Source organism: Rhipicephalus sanguineus, chromosome 4, assembly GCF_013339695.2.
Source record: "Rhipicephalus sanguineus isolate Rsan-2018 chromosome 4, BIME_Rsan_1.4, whole genome shotgun sequence".
In the NCBI taxonomy this organism is placed as follows: Eukaryota; Metazoa; Arthropoda; class Arachnida; order Ixodida; family Ixodidae; genus Rhipicephalus; species Rhipicephalus sanguineus.
In genome coordinates, this window is record NC_051179.1 from 129817873 (window position 1) to 129831363 (window position 13491).

At 45.0% G+C, this 13491-nt stretch overlaps 1 protein-coding gene across 1 annotated transcript in view; it reads left to right on the plus strand.

The window, feature by feature from the left end:
• The window catches only part of LOC119390681 (zinc finger protein 674-like), a 338514-nt gene that overhangs the window by 55241 nt on the left and 269782 nt on the right, over positions 1 to 13491 (plus strand). The window contains exon 2 of the mRNA XM_049415335.1: positions 1686 to 1763. Within this exon, the coding sequence (XP_049271292.1) occupies positions 1686 to 1763 (78 nt within the window). The remainder of the gene's footprint in view (positions 1 to 1685; positions 1764 to 13491) is intronic.

The following is a 13491-nucleotide window of genomic DNA, read 5'->3' on the forward strand; positions in this document are numbered from 1 at the left end:
AGGTTTGCCTTCGCTGGGACACTTGCAGATGCGAGCTTCTCTCGTGCCTCAAATGCTCTAGTGTAGGAACAGGAATAGCCTATACCACCAATGCCGTGCTCGCCGACCCATTGAAGCCTCTTGTGCTGCTTCAAGAGAAGTAATTTACCGAGTGCGCACCGGATCACCTTGCACCGAGTGAGACTAATAATGTAACAGGGGCTGGGCATTTACACCAGACACCCATCGAGAGGAAACCAGGACATGCTTGTGCCTTCTAGGTGAGGATGGAAAAGAAGTCACAAAATGGAAACAGAATTTACAAGAACTGTTATATGGTCAGAGCAGTTGTACTGAAAGGAAAAAACCCGCAGCATCTGATTGCAGACCAGCTAAGCATACACGGAATGGAGTACAATGCGTGAAATACGCAGACGTTCGGCAAGAAGGTTCACAGGGACGAGTGCAAGAATGTTTCCCCGTTGCTAATCCCACTTGCTGTTGACGGAATATCTATCGCGAAGAAGCCTGCGCTGAACTCCACAGCCACGGCACCCAAAGAGCCACCTAGACCGTTTTTAGAGCTGTAAGGCATCTATGAAAAAAGAGGAGAGTGAGAGCCTGGTTGATAACATGGAAAATTTGGCTGAAGAAAAGGATTTTTAATTTCCCCCAAAGGCACAGTAGGTTGTGATAAATGTCCTGACCATTTTCCTAGTGTTGACGATTATGCGGATGTAAGCGAAAAGGAGCACCGAGAGACCTTGCCACCCGTGGTGCCTCCTTGAATGCTATTCTGCCCTCTCCCCCTGGGCACGCTGTGACCACCGTTACTTCCGTAACAAAGCCAGCCACCAGATGCATGTTTTACCGCTCACATGACATTGCAGCAGGGCAGAGACTGCCCACTGCGATGCAGCCAGTGTCGGCCACCAGAGACACTTTTGGCATATCACCAAACCAAATTGTAAGCATCGCGATGCAGCCAGCACCGCCCACCAGAGGCATTGTTGGCAGCGCTGCGCGCTGGCTGTCACGGTCGAGTTGATGACGAAGAACGACAGCGGGGTTCAGGTGCGCGGGCAGCTAGCATGAAGAAGAGGAAGAACCAGACACTCAAAAAGCTGGCCCAGGAAAGGCTGCCGTCTTTCTGTCTCATTCATCACACTACCGATATGTGACGTCACATGACTCCCATGCAGATTTTCATCCAGATATACAGGTGGTATGTCATGCCGTGCTTTGACAGAGAGAAAGATTACTTAATTCATATTTAGTTAATTCTTGCGATCATCTGACGTGACAAGCGATGGGCAGTGTTCTTGTTGTGTCAGCTTAGAAGTGCTTATGCATTTAAACGGAGCATGTGGAATGGCTATATATAAAGATGAAGATATTCTTACAGTTATTTCCAGAACTCCAGAGGCCGATTAATCGTACTCAGTTTATGTTCAATTTTAATCAAATACATTCCCATAAACATCTTCCAGTATTCGATACTGTTCTAACAGGCTCCCCAATTCAAACTGCATAAAGAAGTATATAATAGGTTTGAGTTTTTGAGTAAAATTGATGGCAGTTACTAAAGGAAAAGCATAAGACCAGGCGATTATACAAAAGTATAAATGGTTTCACTAGATTTTTAATATTTGTCGGGAAAGTATGTATTTTAACAATTCCCATAAGTTTTTCATGCACTGTTTCAGATTCTTGGACAGTTGCTCTCTGGAGATGCTACCATCGGGCACACGCCAAGACCAAGTCATTGTAGCGAAAGAGATCATGTAAGAAGGCTTTCCTTTATTTTCTCTGCAATAATCTTTGGCATTATCGCTCGCAACAATGCAAGCCAATTTATTTCAGGATGACTGTGCAGCAGAGCCAATATATCAAGCAGCACTGGATCTGGCTTGTGAGTCGGGACAAGCTGTAGACACATCACCAGACTCAGCGTGTGAGCCGGGCCGTGGCACAACCAAATCCGTTCAAGTGGGACTACCAACCCGCCACAAAGCATCACAAGCAATTGAAAAGAAAATTCTGTCATCAATTGCTACACAAACAGAATCACATGCTGTTTCTTCAGGTATGTCTCCGCATTTGCCGTAAGATAAAAAAAGTCGGTTTCGCTGCAAGGGTACCATAGCAACAAATTGGAATGTTACACGAAGTAAGGCTAGCAGCTCTTCCCTTAGGATCCGATATGACATCACTCTACAAAACGCTGACGTAAGGGAGTACGGATGCTCCAGTGAGCGAAACAACTTTCATGCTGTCTGTCGCTTCAGTGCAAAGTAAGCGGTGAGAGCGCAGCAAGTACAAACGGTACAAAAGTATTAGTACTGATCTCTTTCGAGATAGCATACAACTGCACCTGCTTAATCAAAGTTTACAGTTGCCTACCGAGTAACTCAACTGCTTCCCCTTCGCCTGGCTCTCCTTCTTGTGCTTTTGCATGACGAAGATGGCCAGTGTGTTTAATCTTTGAATAGCGGCCATCTTGAGCCCTCGCTTGCTTTCACTCGGACATAGAAAATGCGACACGCAGGATGGTGTTATTGATTCAGACTTTATATGCAACCTGACGGCGACGGCGCAAATGCACCTCGAGTGTCCGTATAATTGCTGTCAGAGTAATGACAGAGGGATTGTGTGCATTGTTCGTTGTGGTCATAGTGGAACGCAACTTCGGACCTAATATGTAAACTGAATTAAATTATATTACAATTGAATTAAATTATTATAATAAATTGAATTAAATTACAACTGAATTAAATTATATTACACACTGCAGACAATGGTATAGTGCGACGACTATGAGTCAGCACGCAGGAGTGGTTGTGCGCAGTGTCAAGGCAGGTGGATGAAGCTTGGCCAAGGTCACGTACGACGCGCAGTTGGCCTGGTTGCCATGGCTACGCTAGGTGACATCACAGCCATGCGAGGTTTTCGATCGAAAAGCATGGTTTTACGGATAGCATAAACAGCTTCGCTGTTAAAAACCTGGGAATTCATACCACGTGACGCTTTCAATGCGGGTGAATCTTGCAATTATGCCCTCGAATCCGGCGGGCTCCATTCCAACTACTGGGCTTGTTGCTGTGCTCGTTCTTGGCGTAGGTGGTTGTTAGCCTACTGGCTCAAACGTGTACTGTGTCACGCCAGTCACTCCAGTGCGAAGAGAATGATCCATAAGAGTGACTGTACTTCACCAGATTGTTTGGGAGGTTGCCACTGTACCTGACCAGAAGCCTGCTCTCTGCGCCGGGTTCTTATAGCCCCCTGCATTGACGTTGCAGTGTGCTCCCCCAATTATGAATGCCTGCTGAATTTGAAAAGGCCAGCTCCGACGATTTTTCCCAGTTAGTGTATCTCAGTAAAAGTCACTGCGTGCATTCCTTTGCACGTTTCCATTATTCATGCCAAATGAAGGCTGGAGAGGTGTGCAGATCCTTTACAAATTAATTTTATTGGTGGCCTCGAATCGCACACCTGGCTTTGCACAGTTATTCACCACATTTTTTTATTCGAGTACCCTAAAGGCCTGAGTAGGCATTACATACGGGAGTTAAAATACAATAAATCGGTTACAGTTACAGTGCACATGTTGAAGCAGGTATAACCAGAACACAATAACAAAAAAAATGTTCACGTATTCAAACTGGTAGTTCAGCAATGGAGCGCACATTCATTCAGAACAAGAAATAATAAGGCTAATAGAAACATATAGAAACATGCGCATATATATGGTTTTACGGATAGCATAAACAGCTACGCTTTTAAAAGCCTGGGAGTTCATACCACATGATGCTTCCAATGCAGGTGAATCTTACAATTAGGCCCTCGAATCCATTTGGCTCCATTCCAACTACTGGGCTATATATATATATATATATATATGCGCATACAATTTCATATCAGTGCAACTGCACTCCATCCGATACTGTTCGGATCAATGAAAGCAAAGCACTACGAAAAAGGACGAAGAAAAACTTACGCGAACTTGTTAGTCTATAAAAAAGCTTTACAGCGTACAAAGAACAAGAAAAAGATGCACAAGAAGATTATTATTCATGTACGTTGAAATAGCCTTTAAAGGGGTGGTGCCACCAAATTTGTGGCTTGCGCGTTCTATGCTGTAAGCGTTTCCTATAGCTCCAGGAAGCATGATGCACGCACCAAGATTCATGTATTCTCGCTAAATAAGTTAATATCGCCTTTTGATGTGGACAACTTTCGGTTTCGGTTTCTGGGCGCCGAGGTTGTGCAGTGACGTAGAAGTGTAGGAGGCATGGTCAGATGACCACACAAGGCTGTGACGCACCTAGCCAGGAAGCGATCGAAACTCGGCGAGTGATGTAGCAACCGATGCTTTGCCGGTACTATAGTGAACTAGAATATATTCTAGTTCACTACAGCCGGTACGTACGTTGCGGAAGTGGCGGAGGTCCGGAGGTCACTCACGTTACTACAGCAGATTTGGTGTGACGTCACTACAAATTTCGTTGCCCATCCTACAGATCTACGTCAGTGTTGGCGCGCTAGCGATTGGTTTCGACTGGGAGAACGGGCATTTAGGTACACTTTGGAAGTGAATTAAAATATATTCTAAGCGTTTGGTGTGTCCGACCCTTCGTGTGGAGCGTCCTTGCATACAGAGGAAACCCACAACAGGCTTGTTATAGCCTCGAAATTTGATGGCACCACCCCTTTAAGTTTAATTAAGAAATCTTCGTGATTTAGAGAGAAAACGATGTTGGCAGGTAACTTCTCCCAGTGATATATTGTGAGGAAGAGGGGTGACTTACTTAAAAAGTTTGTACGTGCAAGAACAAGTTGCACTTTAAAAAGGTGATAAGGTGCAGGAAGTTACGATGGGCAGGCCGGATTTGGCATGCGCTAAACAACGATCTGGAGTAATAAAGTTAGCGAAAATGGGGTACTAGTGCTGTTAGTCTTCTATTTTCTAGGGAGGTTAGATTAAGAGATTTTTTAGGTTAGTTGTACTAGAAATTCGCGAGTAATCTTTCGTAATGAAGCGAGCTGCTTTATTTTGGATTGCCTCGAGTTTGTTGATCAGGTAAGACTGATGCAGGTTCCAAATAAAAAATGCATATTCAATTTTTACGCTAGCCAGTGTCGCATAGGCCAATAATTCAGTAGGCTTGTCTGCCAAGTAGAGGTTACGCCTGATGAAACCAAGTGTTTTCCACGCACTGCTGCAGATTGCTTCGATGCGATCATTCCATGAAACGTTAGGAGATAAATGAATGCCCAAGTATTTTACTGTATGCGCATGTGCAATGATTGTGTCACTTATGGAATAATGGGATAGCTTGGGATTAGAAACTCTAGTGAAAACTACAGCCTTAGTTTTAAAAGCATTTATTTCCATTTGCACTGCTTACATCATTGAGCGATTTTTGCAAGGTCAGATTGCAAAGCATCAGTATCAGAAGGGTTAGTTATTTGTCTATAAATTATGCAGTCTGCAAATAATCTAGCTCTAGATTATTGCTGATATCGTTTGCATATAACAGGAATAAAATGGGCCCCAATACAGAGCCCTGAGGAACCACTGATTTGACCAGTGATCGTGAAGAAAATTCATTGGCATTTACGAATTAGATGTGTTGGTTAAAGAATTACTTATTTAATTCACAGCCTGACTATGTATACTGGAATAGCAACGTTTAATTAATTAATCGTTATGAGCTACCTTGTCAAAAGCCTTGGCAAAGTCGATAAATGTGGCATCTATTTGCGATGAGTCATTAACGGCTTCGTAAAGGTCGGAGACCAGCTCAAATAACTGCGTCTCGCAAGAGCGACCCTGTTGGTAGCCGTTCTGGTTGCAAAAAAGGTGGTTGTGCTTTGTTAGGTACTTCATAATTGCCGATGATTGGATGTGATTTAATATACTGGTCAGCGAGATGGGTCTGTAGTTTGTGACAGATGACGGGTCTCCAGATTTAAAGATGGGAATTATTTTAGAATCTTTCCATCCGTTAGGGACGTGTCCTGATAGAATAGATTGTTGGAAAAGACATGCGAAAATGTGAGATATAATTGGTTTAGTTAACTTTAGCAACTTCAGACAAGTATCACCTGGACCAAGAGTTGAGCTGTTAGAAAGATGATCAATAGCAGTTTCGATTTCCTTGTCAGTGATTATAATGTCATCCATGAGGGTGGTAACAGAACCGAGGCTAATATTTTTCAGGAGTAGCAAGCTCACTCAAAAAAAATGCCAGGCCTGCGAGGAAAGCACAGCACAATCACAGCGAAACCTGGAAGAGCAGCATTTCCAGACCCCTCTGTAAAAATCTCTTGGGGGTACTAATACAAGTACACATGCAAGGTACCCACTAAGCCATAAATCATAAATTTTGTGAAGTTGGAAAGCACCCTCTACGCCATTACTCGTCATTCTGTAGAGAAGCGAGGTAAGAGCTACACATCCGTACGGCATTTTGTGCACTTTGTTGATGCGACGGCTGATGACAATGAAGAATTATGGCTGACTGAGCCTTTTTTAATGGGTTGGAAGCTTTAAACGACCCACTAATTACGTAATTCGCACTCTGTGATGCCCAGGTTTTATTTCACTCTCCCACCACGCTATATAACGTACGTTAACGTGAGAGAGAGAGAGAGAGGGGCAAAGAACTTTATTGAGACTTTGAGGAAATGGATCATTAGCAACCAATACAAGTGCACTTGCAAGATGCCCACTACGCTATAAATCATCATAATTTTTGTGAAGTAGGGAAGGAACACTATGCAATTTTTCATCATTCTGCGGAGAACCGTGGTACCCGCTAAACACCTGTAAGGCATTATGTGCACTTTGTTACTTTGTTGATGCTGTGCCTGATGACGATGAAGCCTTATGGCAGAGCCATTTGTAATGGGTTGGAAGCAATCAACAACCCACTCGTTGCACAATTTGCATTTTGTGACGCCTGGTTGCAGAATTCATGTTGTGTGATGCCTGGTTGTTTTTTACTCTTCTACCACGCTATATTACATATGTTAATGTGGTTCCTTCCCGACATGAAGCTTGTATAGGGTCTTCTTGCAAAGCAATTTCAAGCACCGGCATGACTGGGGTAGAATGCTCGGGTCCCCACGCAGCGGGCCCAAGTTCGAATGCCGTTCCATCCTGGATATTCTTTCTTATTTCGCACTATTGGCCTTGAGGCCCACCACTGGAATCGCCGGCGCCACCGTCGGCGTGACGTGCTTGGCAGGATCACGTGGTCTCAGCGGCCGCTTCGGCTGCTTGTGGAGCACTGCCACGTGCTTTGAAAACGAGTTTCTCAAGTCCCACATGCGCTGCGGTCTGTTCAAATACGGAAGTTTTCTCTCATTATCTACTGAATTGAAACCATTGTAATAGAGTGGCTGCCTCTGAAGGCGACGAACATGGGGCTCTACCGCTCGGTGCCGCGGTGCCGCGCTTATGCAACGGAGCCCATTGTCAGCCTGCACCGGTAACCACGGGACAAGAAACTGCACGAAGCATGGGTTGTAAAGCTAAGAACAGGCAGGTAGCCATCGGCTACGAGTCTTGTGTGCAACAAGCACTTCCGCGACGAAGACTTTCGTTACTGGGCCCCGCATTGGTGGTCTAGTGGTTATGGCACTCGACTGCTGACCCGAAGGTCGCGGGATCGAATCCCGGCTTCGGCGGCTCCATTTTTGATGGAGGCGGAAATGTTTGAGGCCCGTGTACTTAGATTTAGGTGCACGTTACAGAAACCCCAGGTGGTCGAGATTTCCGGAGCCCTCCACTACGGTGTCTCTCATAATCATATCGTGGTTTTGGGACGTGAAACCCCGGATATTATTATTACTTTCGTTACTGCGTCGTGCCTGCGATGTTCAATGAGAAGCAGACAGTGCACATTGAGACGATGGCTCGCGCGCTTTCCGCCGGCAAATGATGCTTATCTGCCACAGGATGGTAAAAGCGCTGCCTTTACCACGTGCGATGCCATCTCAGAACCCTCCCGTGCGACCTCTTGATCGTCGGCCCCGTGCTCAGCGTCCACAAAATCGGCTGCAGATGCGCAAGTCATTGTTTAGATACGTTGAATTAAAAAATGCACAGGGTTCCTTATGCATTTGCTAAAGATGACTAGAACACGAAAGCCATCTTCTTCTTGTCAGTAGTTGTACTGATTCTTCCGCGCCCGCCTCCAAAAGCGTTCTGCACCTCACGCGGTTTTGCACGGCCTCCGTGAGCGTTGCACGGCCTCCGTGACCGATCACGGAGGCAGTGCAAAGCGACCATGACGTGTGAATACGTCATCATGTGACGTCATAATGACGCTACATATTTTGGCGATCTGTGACGTCAGATGGTGACACCATCACGTGACGATTATTTTTTGCATCACTCGTGTTGACGCCGCCGACGCGGGACGCCGAGCGGGAAACTTCCCATTTGATGAGGCATCTAGGGCTTTCGCCTTTATAAACTACACAAGGTTTGCATTGCCTCCGTGATCGGCCCACCAATCACGGAGGCAATGCAAAGGGACCATGTCGTGTGAATACGTCATCATGTGACATCACGTTATGTAACGTCATGGTGATGTTATAATGAAGTTACAAATTTAGGAGATCTGTGACGTCATGATGACGTCATATGGTGACGTCATCACGTGACGATTATTTTTTTGCGTCACTCGTCTTGACGCCGCCGACTGTCAATCTTCCCGATTGAAGAGGCATCTAAGGATTTGCCTTCATAAGCTATGCGACGTTTGCTGGTGGACTAGCAAGAGTCAAATGCTGCAGCTGTGTGCTGCATTTATGGTGGCAATAACATTTTTTCAGTCGAGCTTGCATTCCCCTGACGCAAACACAATGTGCTAAAAAGCCCAAATTTATTTGTGCCACTCTCAAAATCACGGGTCTCTCCAACCCCATGTATTTTCTTGGAGCCTCATTTATTTACGTGGGAAAGATGCCACCATGTTGGCGTTAGACACGACACTGCTGCCAAAATTGCTGGGGTCCTCGCCAAATAATTACTATCCTGTTTTGCGGCTGCTGGTTGCTGCAGTAACTTCTATTTTATGCACCGCTATTTCAAATTCATGTGGGTCCTAGTTCACAGCCGACGTTTGCAGAACAAGTCCGGCAAACGTTATTGGTATTTTCTTTGTTTTCCTTGGCATTGCATGCTACTACATGCTCGGTCTCGTAGACTGCTTCTCCTTCCACCAGCAATCGGAGTGGTGAAGCTTTGGTCTATGAATTTGTTGATGATTGAGAGGGGCAAGTTCACTGGAATGCAAAGGGATCGATAATTAAGGAGTATTAAAAAAAGGTGTCGCATTTGCTCACGTTTTGTGCGAGCACCAAACGAAACGAACGCACTGGATAAAGAAACAGAAGCAGCGGCATTTGCCCGCTAAGAAGGCAGATCAATACGCAGTGCGAGACAACTTGTCAAATGACATTGAAACGTACACGAATTTAGACCGAATAAAAAACACTGAATCGTCGGGACGGCACATCACAAAGTTGCCATGCGCACCGAAGCCGTAGCTGTAATGAAATTGTTTTTGAACTGCTCTGATAGCGTCTGCGCAACAGTAGTTGTTTGTGTACTCACAAATTCTCATATTTTGCGGCCTAAAGTTCACAGCGCGGTGCCAAAACGCGCTCGTAGCAAAAGCGAAACCAGTACGAACATACATGCCGACGCTCATACATGCAGAGGCACCGTCAGTCGTCGCGAACTCGTGTGATTGCTGGCTTGAGGCTTCTTTCTGTTATGCTCCGTTTGGTTATACGGGCAGTCTACTCTAACGACATATTTCACATAGTTTGCACTCAGCGAGTGACTACCTTTCACGCAAGAGGCTGGTTCAAGGGTCTCCATCACGGTGACCTCGTGAAGCGGGTGCTCGGTTTTCTGCAAAGAGACAGCGACTGTAGACTATCTTGTGCTTTCAGTTCGTCGAAAATGATTACTCTGACAGTAAAGACACAGTTTCTTTCGAAAGTAGTACTTACAAAAATGCCCTGTAGGGCTTCCGCGAGGTGTTTTTGTAAAGCGCTGACAGCAAAACCTATGGGGAGCGTGCCGGTGGTATCCTACCTAGCACGCAATCGAGGCGCGTCCGATAGAGGGCGACTCCGTAACTCCTCGCAGCCAATAGTGGTTACGGACACCGGCAGCGGCGGCGGCGGACAACTACGGCGCCAAAAATGGCCGTTGTTGTGATCTCATAAGAGCTTACACTGTAAAAAATACGGCGAAAGCCAGGCCTGCTTCCACCCACGAATTAACAGCGACTAAATGAACACAAACGGAGCCACGCAAAACTACGTGACTCCGTAACTTTTCTCCGCTGAGTGACACACCCAATGAGGGTGCGGTAAGTGCACAAATGAATACCCAATTTGGTCATACAATGACAGTTTACAATGGGGGATATGCAGCCAATTGGAAGTCCAGCAAAACGAAGCAAGTTGCTACACACTGACCTAGGAAACAGCACGTTATTAGCTTGAGGCTTTGGGCTGCGAATCCCCGCTTGGTCGGCATGAGTGATCCTTTTTACAACAGGACTGCTCTGGGGCGCTTGAAGCAGTGAGAAGTGGAAGCGTTGTTATGATGCTGATTGCTTCAGAATACATGGGCCTCAAGTCACGGCACAACGTAAAGAGGCATGCCACATGTCGGGTGGCAGCCCGCAGAACCAAAACAATTCAGCCGCTGGCAATAAACCCAACGCCGTGCACACCTCAGGATTGCCGGAGCCAAGAAAACAGCACTCTATTAGCTTGAGGCTTTGGGCTGAAAATCTCCCAATATTTGGTGTGTTACATCATTTATAGCAAAGTGACAGGAGTGACAAAACCAAGGTACCACTACAGCGTCTGCTCTCCACAAGGCATCGATAGTGTGTGTTTGGTCAGTGCTTCATAGGTTTGATGTGCGAATTTCAGTTCCCTGTGGGATCACGCCTGCCTGCTGCCCTGCCATCGATTTCCTTAGCTCCCGCAAAAGCCAGCTACATGCGAGAACCGTTACATGGTCCGGGTAGCCCGCCTTTCTAAGTTTGCTCAATTGAACATTATCGCTTCCTTCCATCATGTGTTCACATGATTTTGTCAGGGCTGATCACAAAGCAGAAATGGCAATGTCATTCTTAACAATCTGTGAGCGGTCCGACCAGTAATCCAACAGAGACTTGATGCTCCTCTGGCTATATTTCCAACAGATATGGCTTGGGCCAAAAGTAAGCTCAACATCTGAGAACTTGAGCGAACCATTAACAGCAGTTTCTGTAGTGAAGGACAAACCCATGCCTTGCTCTCTAAAAACCTTTAAGTTGTCAATCATCTTTGAAGTTAAGAGCACTGGATCATCTTCGAAGTAAGAACACTGGTGTCGAGAAACTTAAACAGAGTATTGCGGTGCCTGGGAATGCATCGAATATATTTTTAATACCTCTACCTTAAAAAAACACTTTAAGTCCCTATATCGAGTGGGCGGCTTCTAAGTGACGGGTCATCGCAGTGTGACGTCACGGAAAGAGAGCAACTCATGACGTACTAGCAGCAGATCTGTGATCTGCTTGTGGTGCACACAAACAACAATGAGTGCAACGTCTTGAAGCAACCCTGACAGTGACTAATGCTATTTAGGCTGCATGCAGGACGGTGAATTCGCAAACTCAGTGGAACTCTGTTGACTCGTCAGGATAATGTCCATTGCGGTGGGGCTGGCTTGCATATGCTCAACAACAAAAACTTTAAAATCGAAGTAAAATATTTTATAAGTGTTGCCTGCCTCTGGTGTGTGGAGAGCGTTAACATTGCATACAAAGACAGTGGAAACAAAAATTGTTCCTTTTGCAATATCTCAAGATCGTGTCAGTATTCCTTTAAGATAAAAACTCAGATGCTTTAGGAAGCTATCCACATGGATGCCACATATGTTAGGAAAAGGCAGTTCATCAATGTTCCCACGAATGCACTGCTCAACGCTTTCGATCAGCTGAGCATGGGGGATACTATAAAATAAATCTTCAACATCAATGCTGAAGGCAGAACACCCTTCTAGCTTATGCACTTTCAGATAGTTCATGATTTCTGTGGAATTGGACACAAGAAAAGGATCGTCGAACTTTAATGTGTCCAGGTGAACTTGAAGATAACCTGAGAGGAGATGCAACCACGTTCCACCCTCAGAAACTATAGTCCTGAAGGGGGCATCGGGCGTGTGTGTCTTCGCCGTGTAGAAGACATCCTGGAGTGAACCCTTGGACATCTTTACTTTTTCAGCAACAGAATCCAGGTTGAACCCTTTGAGACGTTCTGCATAGTGATGCATGTGTGGTACTCTGCATGTTATTTTCTTCCGTTTTCCTTCACTAAACGTTAGTTGAAAGTGAGTGCTTGTGTCCTGTTCTTCTCTCTTTGTCTCCGTCGTCATTGTGCGCTCTCCGGTAATAATGAATACATACCAACTCGCCCAGTTTTCTGCTTTGTCGAGTACTGAGAGTATTGCTTTGGTTCTATGGACATTCATATCCCATATGCTGCTCCAATGCACTAACACAGCTGTTCATTTCTATAATTCCTGCCAAATTAAAGTGTTCATGTTTGTGTTGTCCTTTCTATATAGAGAGCTTGCTTTTTGGAATAGGTAACTATACTTGTCTGAAATTGCTTACTGAAAAAGTAGTCACTCAATGACAATACCAAGAAATGTAATTGCTTAATGAATTGGTAACGTTTAAGCCTGATTGATGCCAGGGGTAGAAGCATATTTGGGTGTACATCGTTGTTTGTACTGGCTTTAAAAGTAGTTTACTTGCTGTTGCAAATGTCTCCATTCCTCAGAATTAGCAACCAAAAATTGCATGCTTTGTGCATTGCCATAGGGGCATTGCAACAGCTTCTTAAAACTTATTTACCATTTTACACTTATTTTGCAGCCTAATACATTATGAACTCAGGACTGTGATGGTGATGTGGCCATGTCTAGACTGGTACTTCAGATTGGTTGCCTTGAAACGTATGAAATTGACTAGTAACTTTTCCAACTGATTGTCTGTAATATTACTGAAATGGAGAAAATAATGGACTTCATTACAACGTTTAAATTTGAATCATCAAAGTGAGGAAAACTTGCTTGTCTTACAAAGCAAGGATTCAGACTATGCATTTAATAATGCATCTTTTTGTTTTTACATAGCTGTCCTTGCTGAGAGAAACAGTATTCGGATTACATGCCCCAATGCTTGGTAGTGGCAGTTTGATTTCACACTTCAAAATTTAAATAATGATTCGTCAGCAACTGTGTGAGTGAAACCTTATCACGTCAATGCGTGACTTTGTGCCACTTAAGCAACCGTAAAGGAAACACTAGTAGAAAGAAAAAACCCGCACGACGCTCTAAGCAGGGTCTACAACGAAGCGTGTAAATTAGATAGGAAATCAACACTAGCTAAAAGAGCCCCCATAACACAGCCCAAC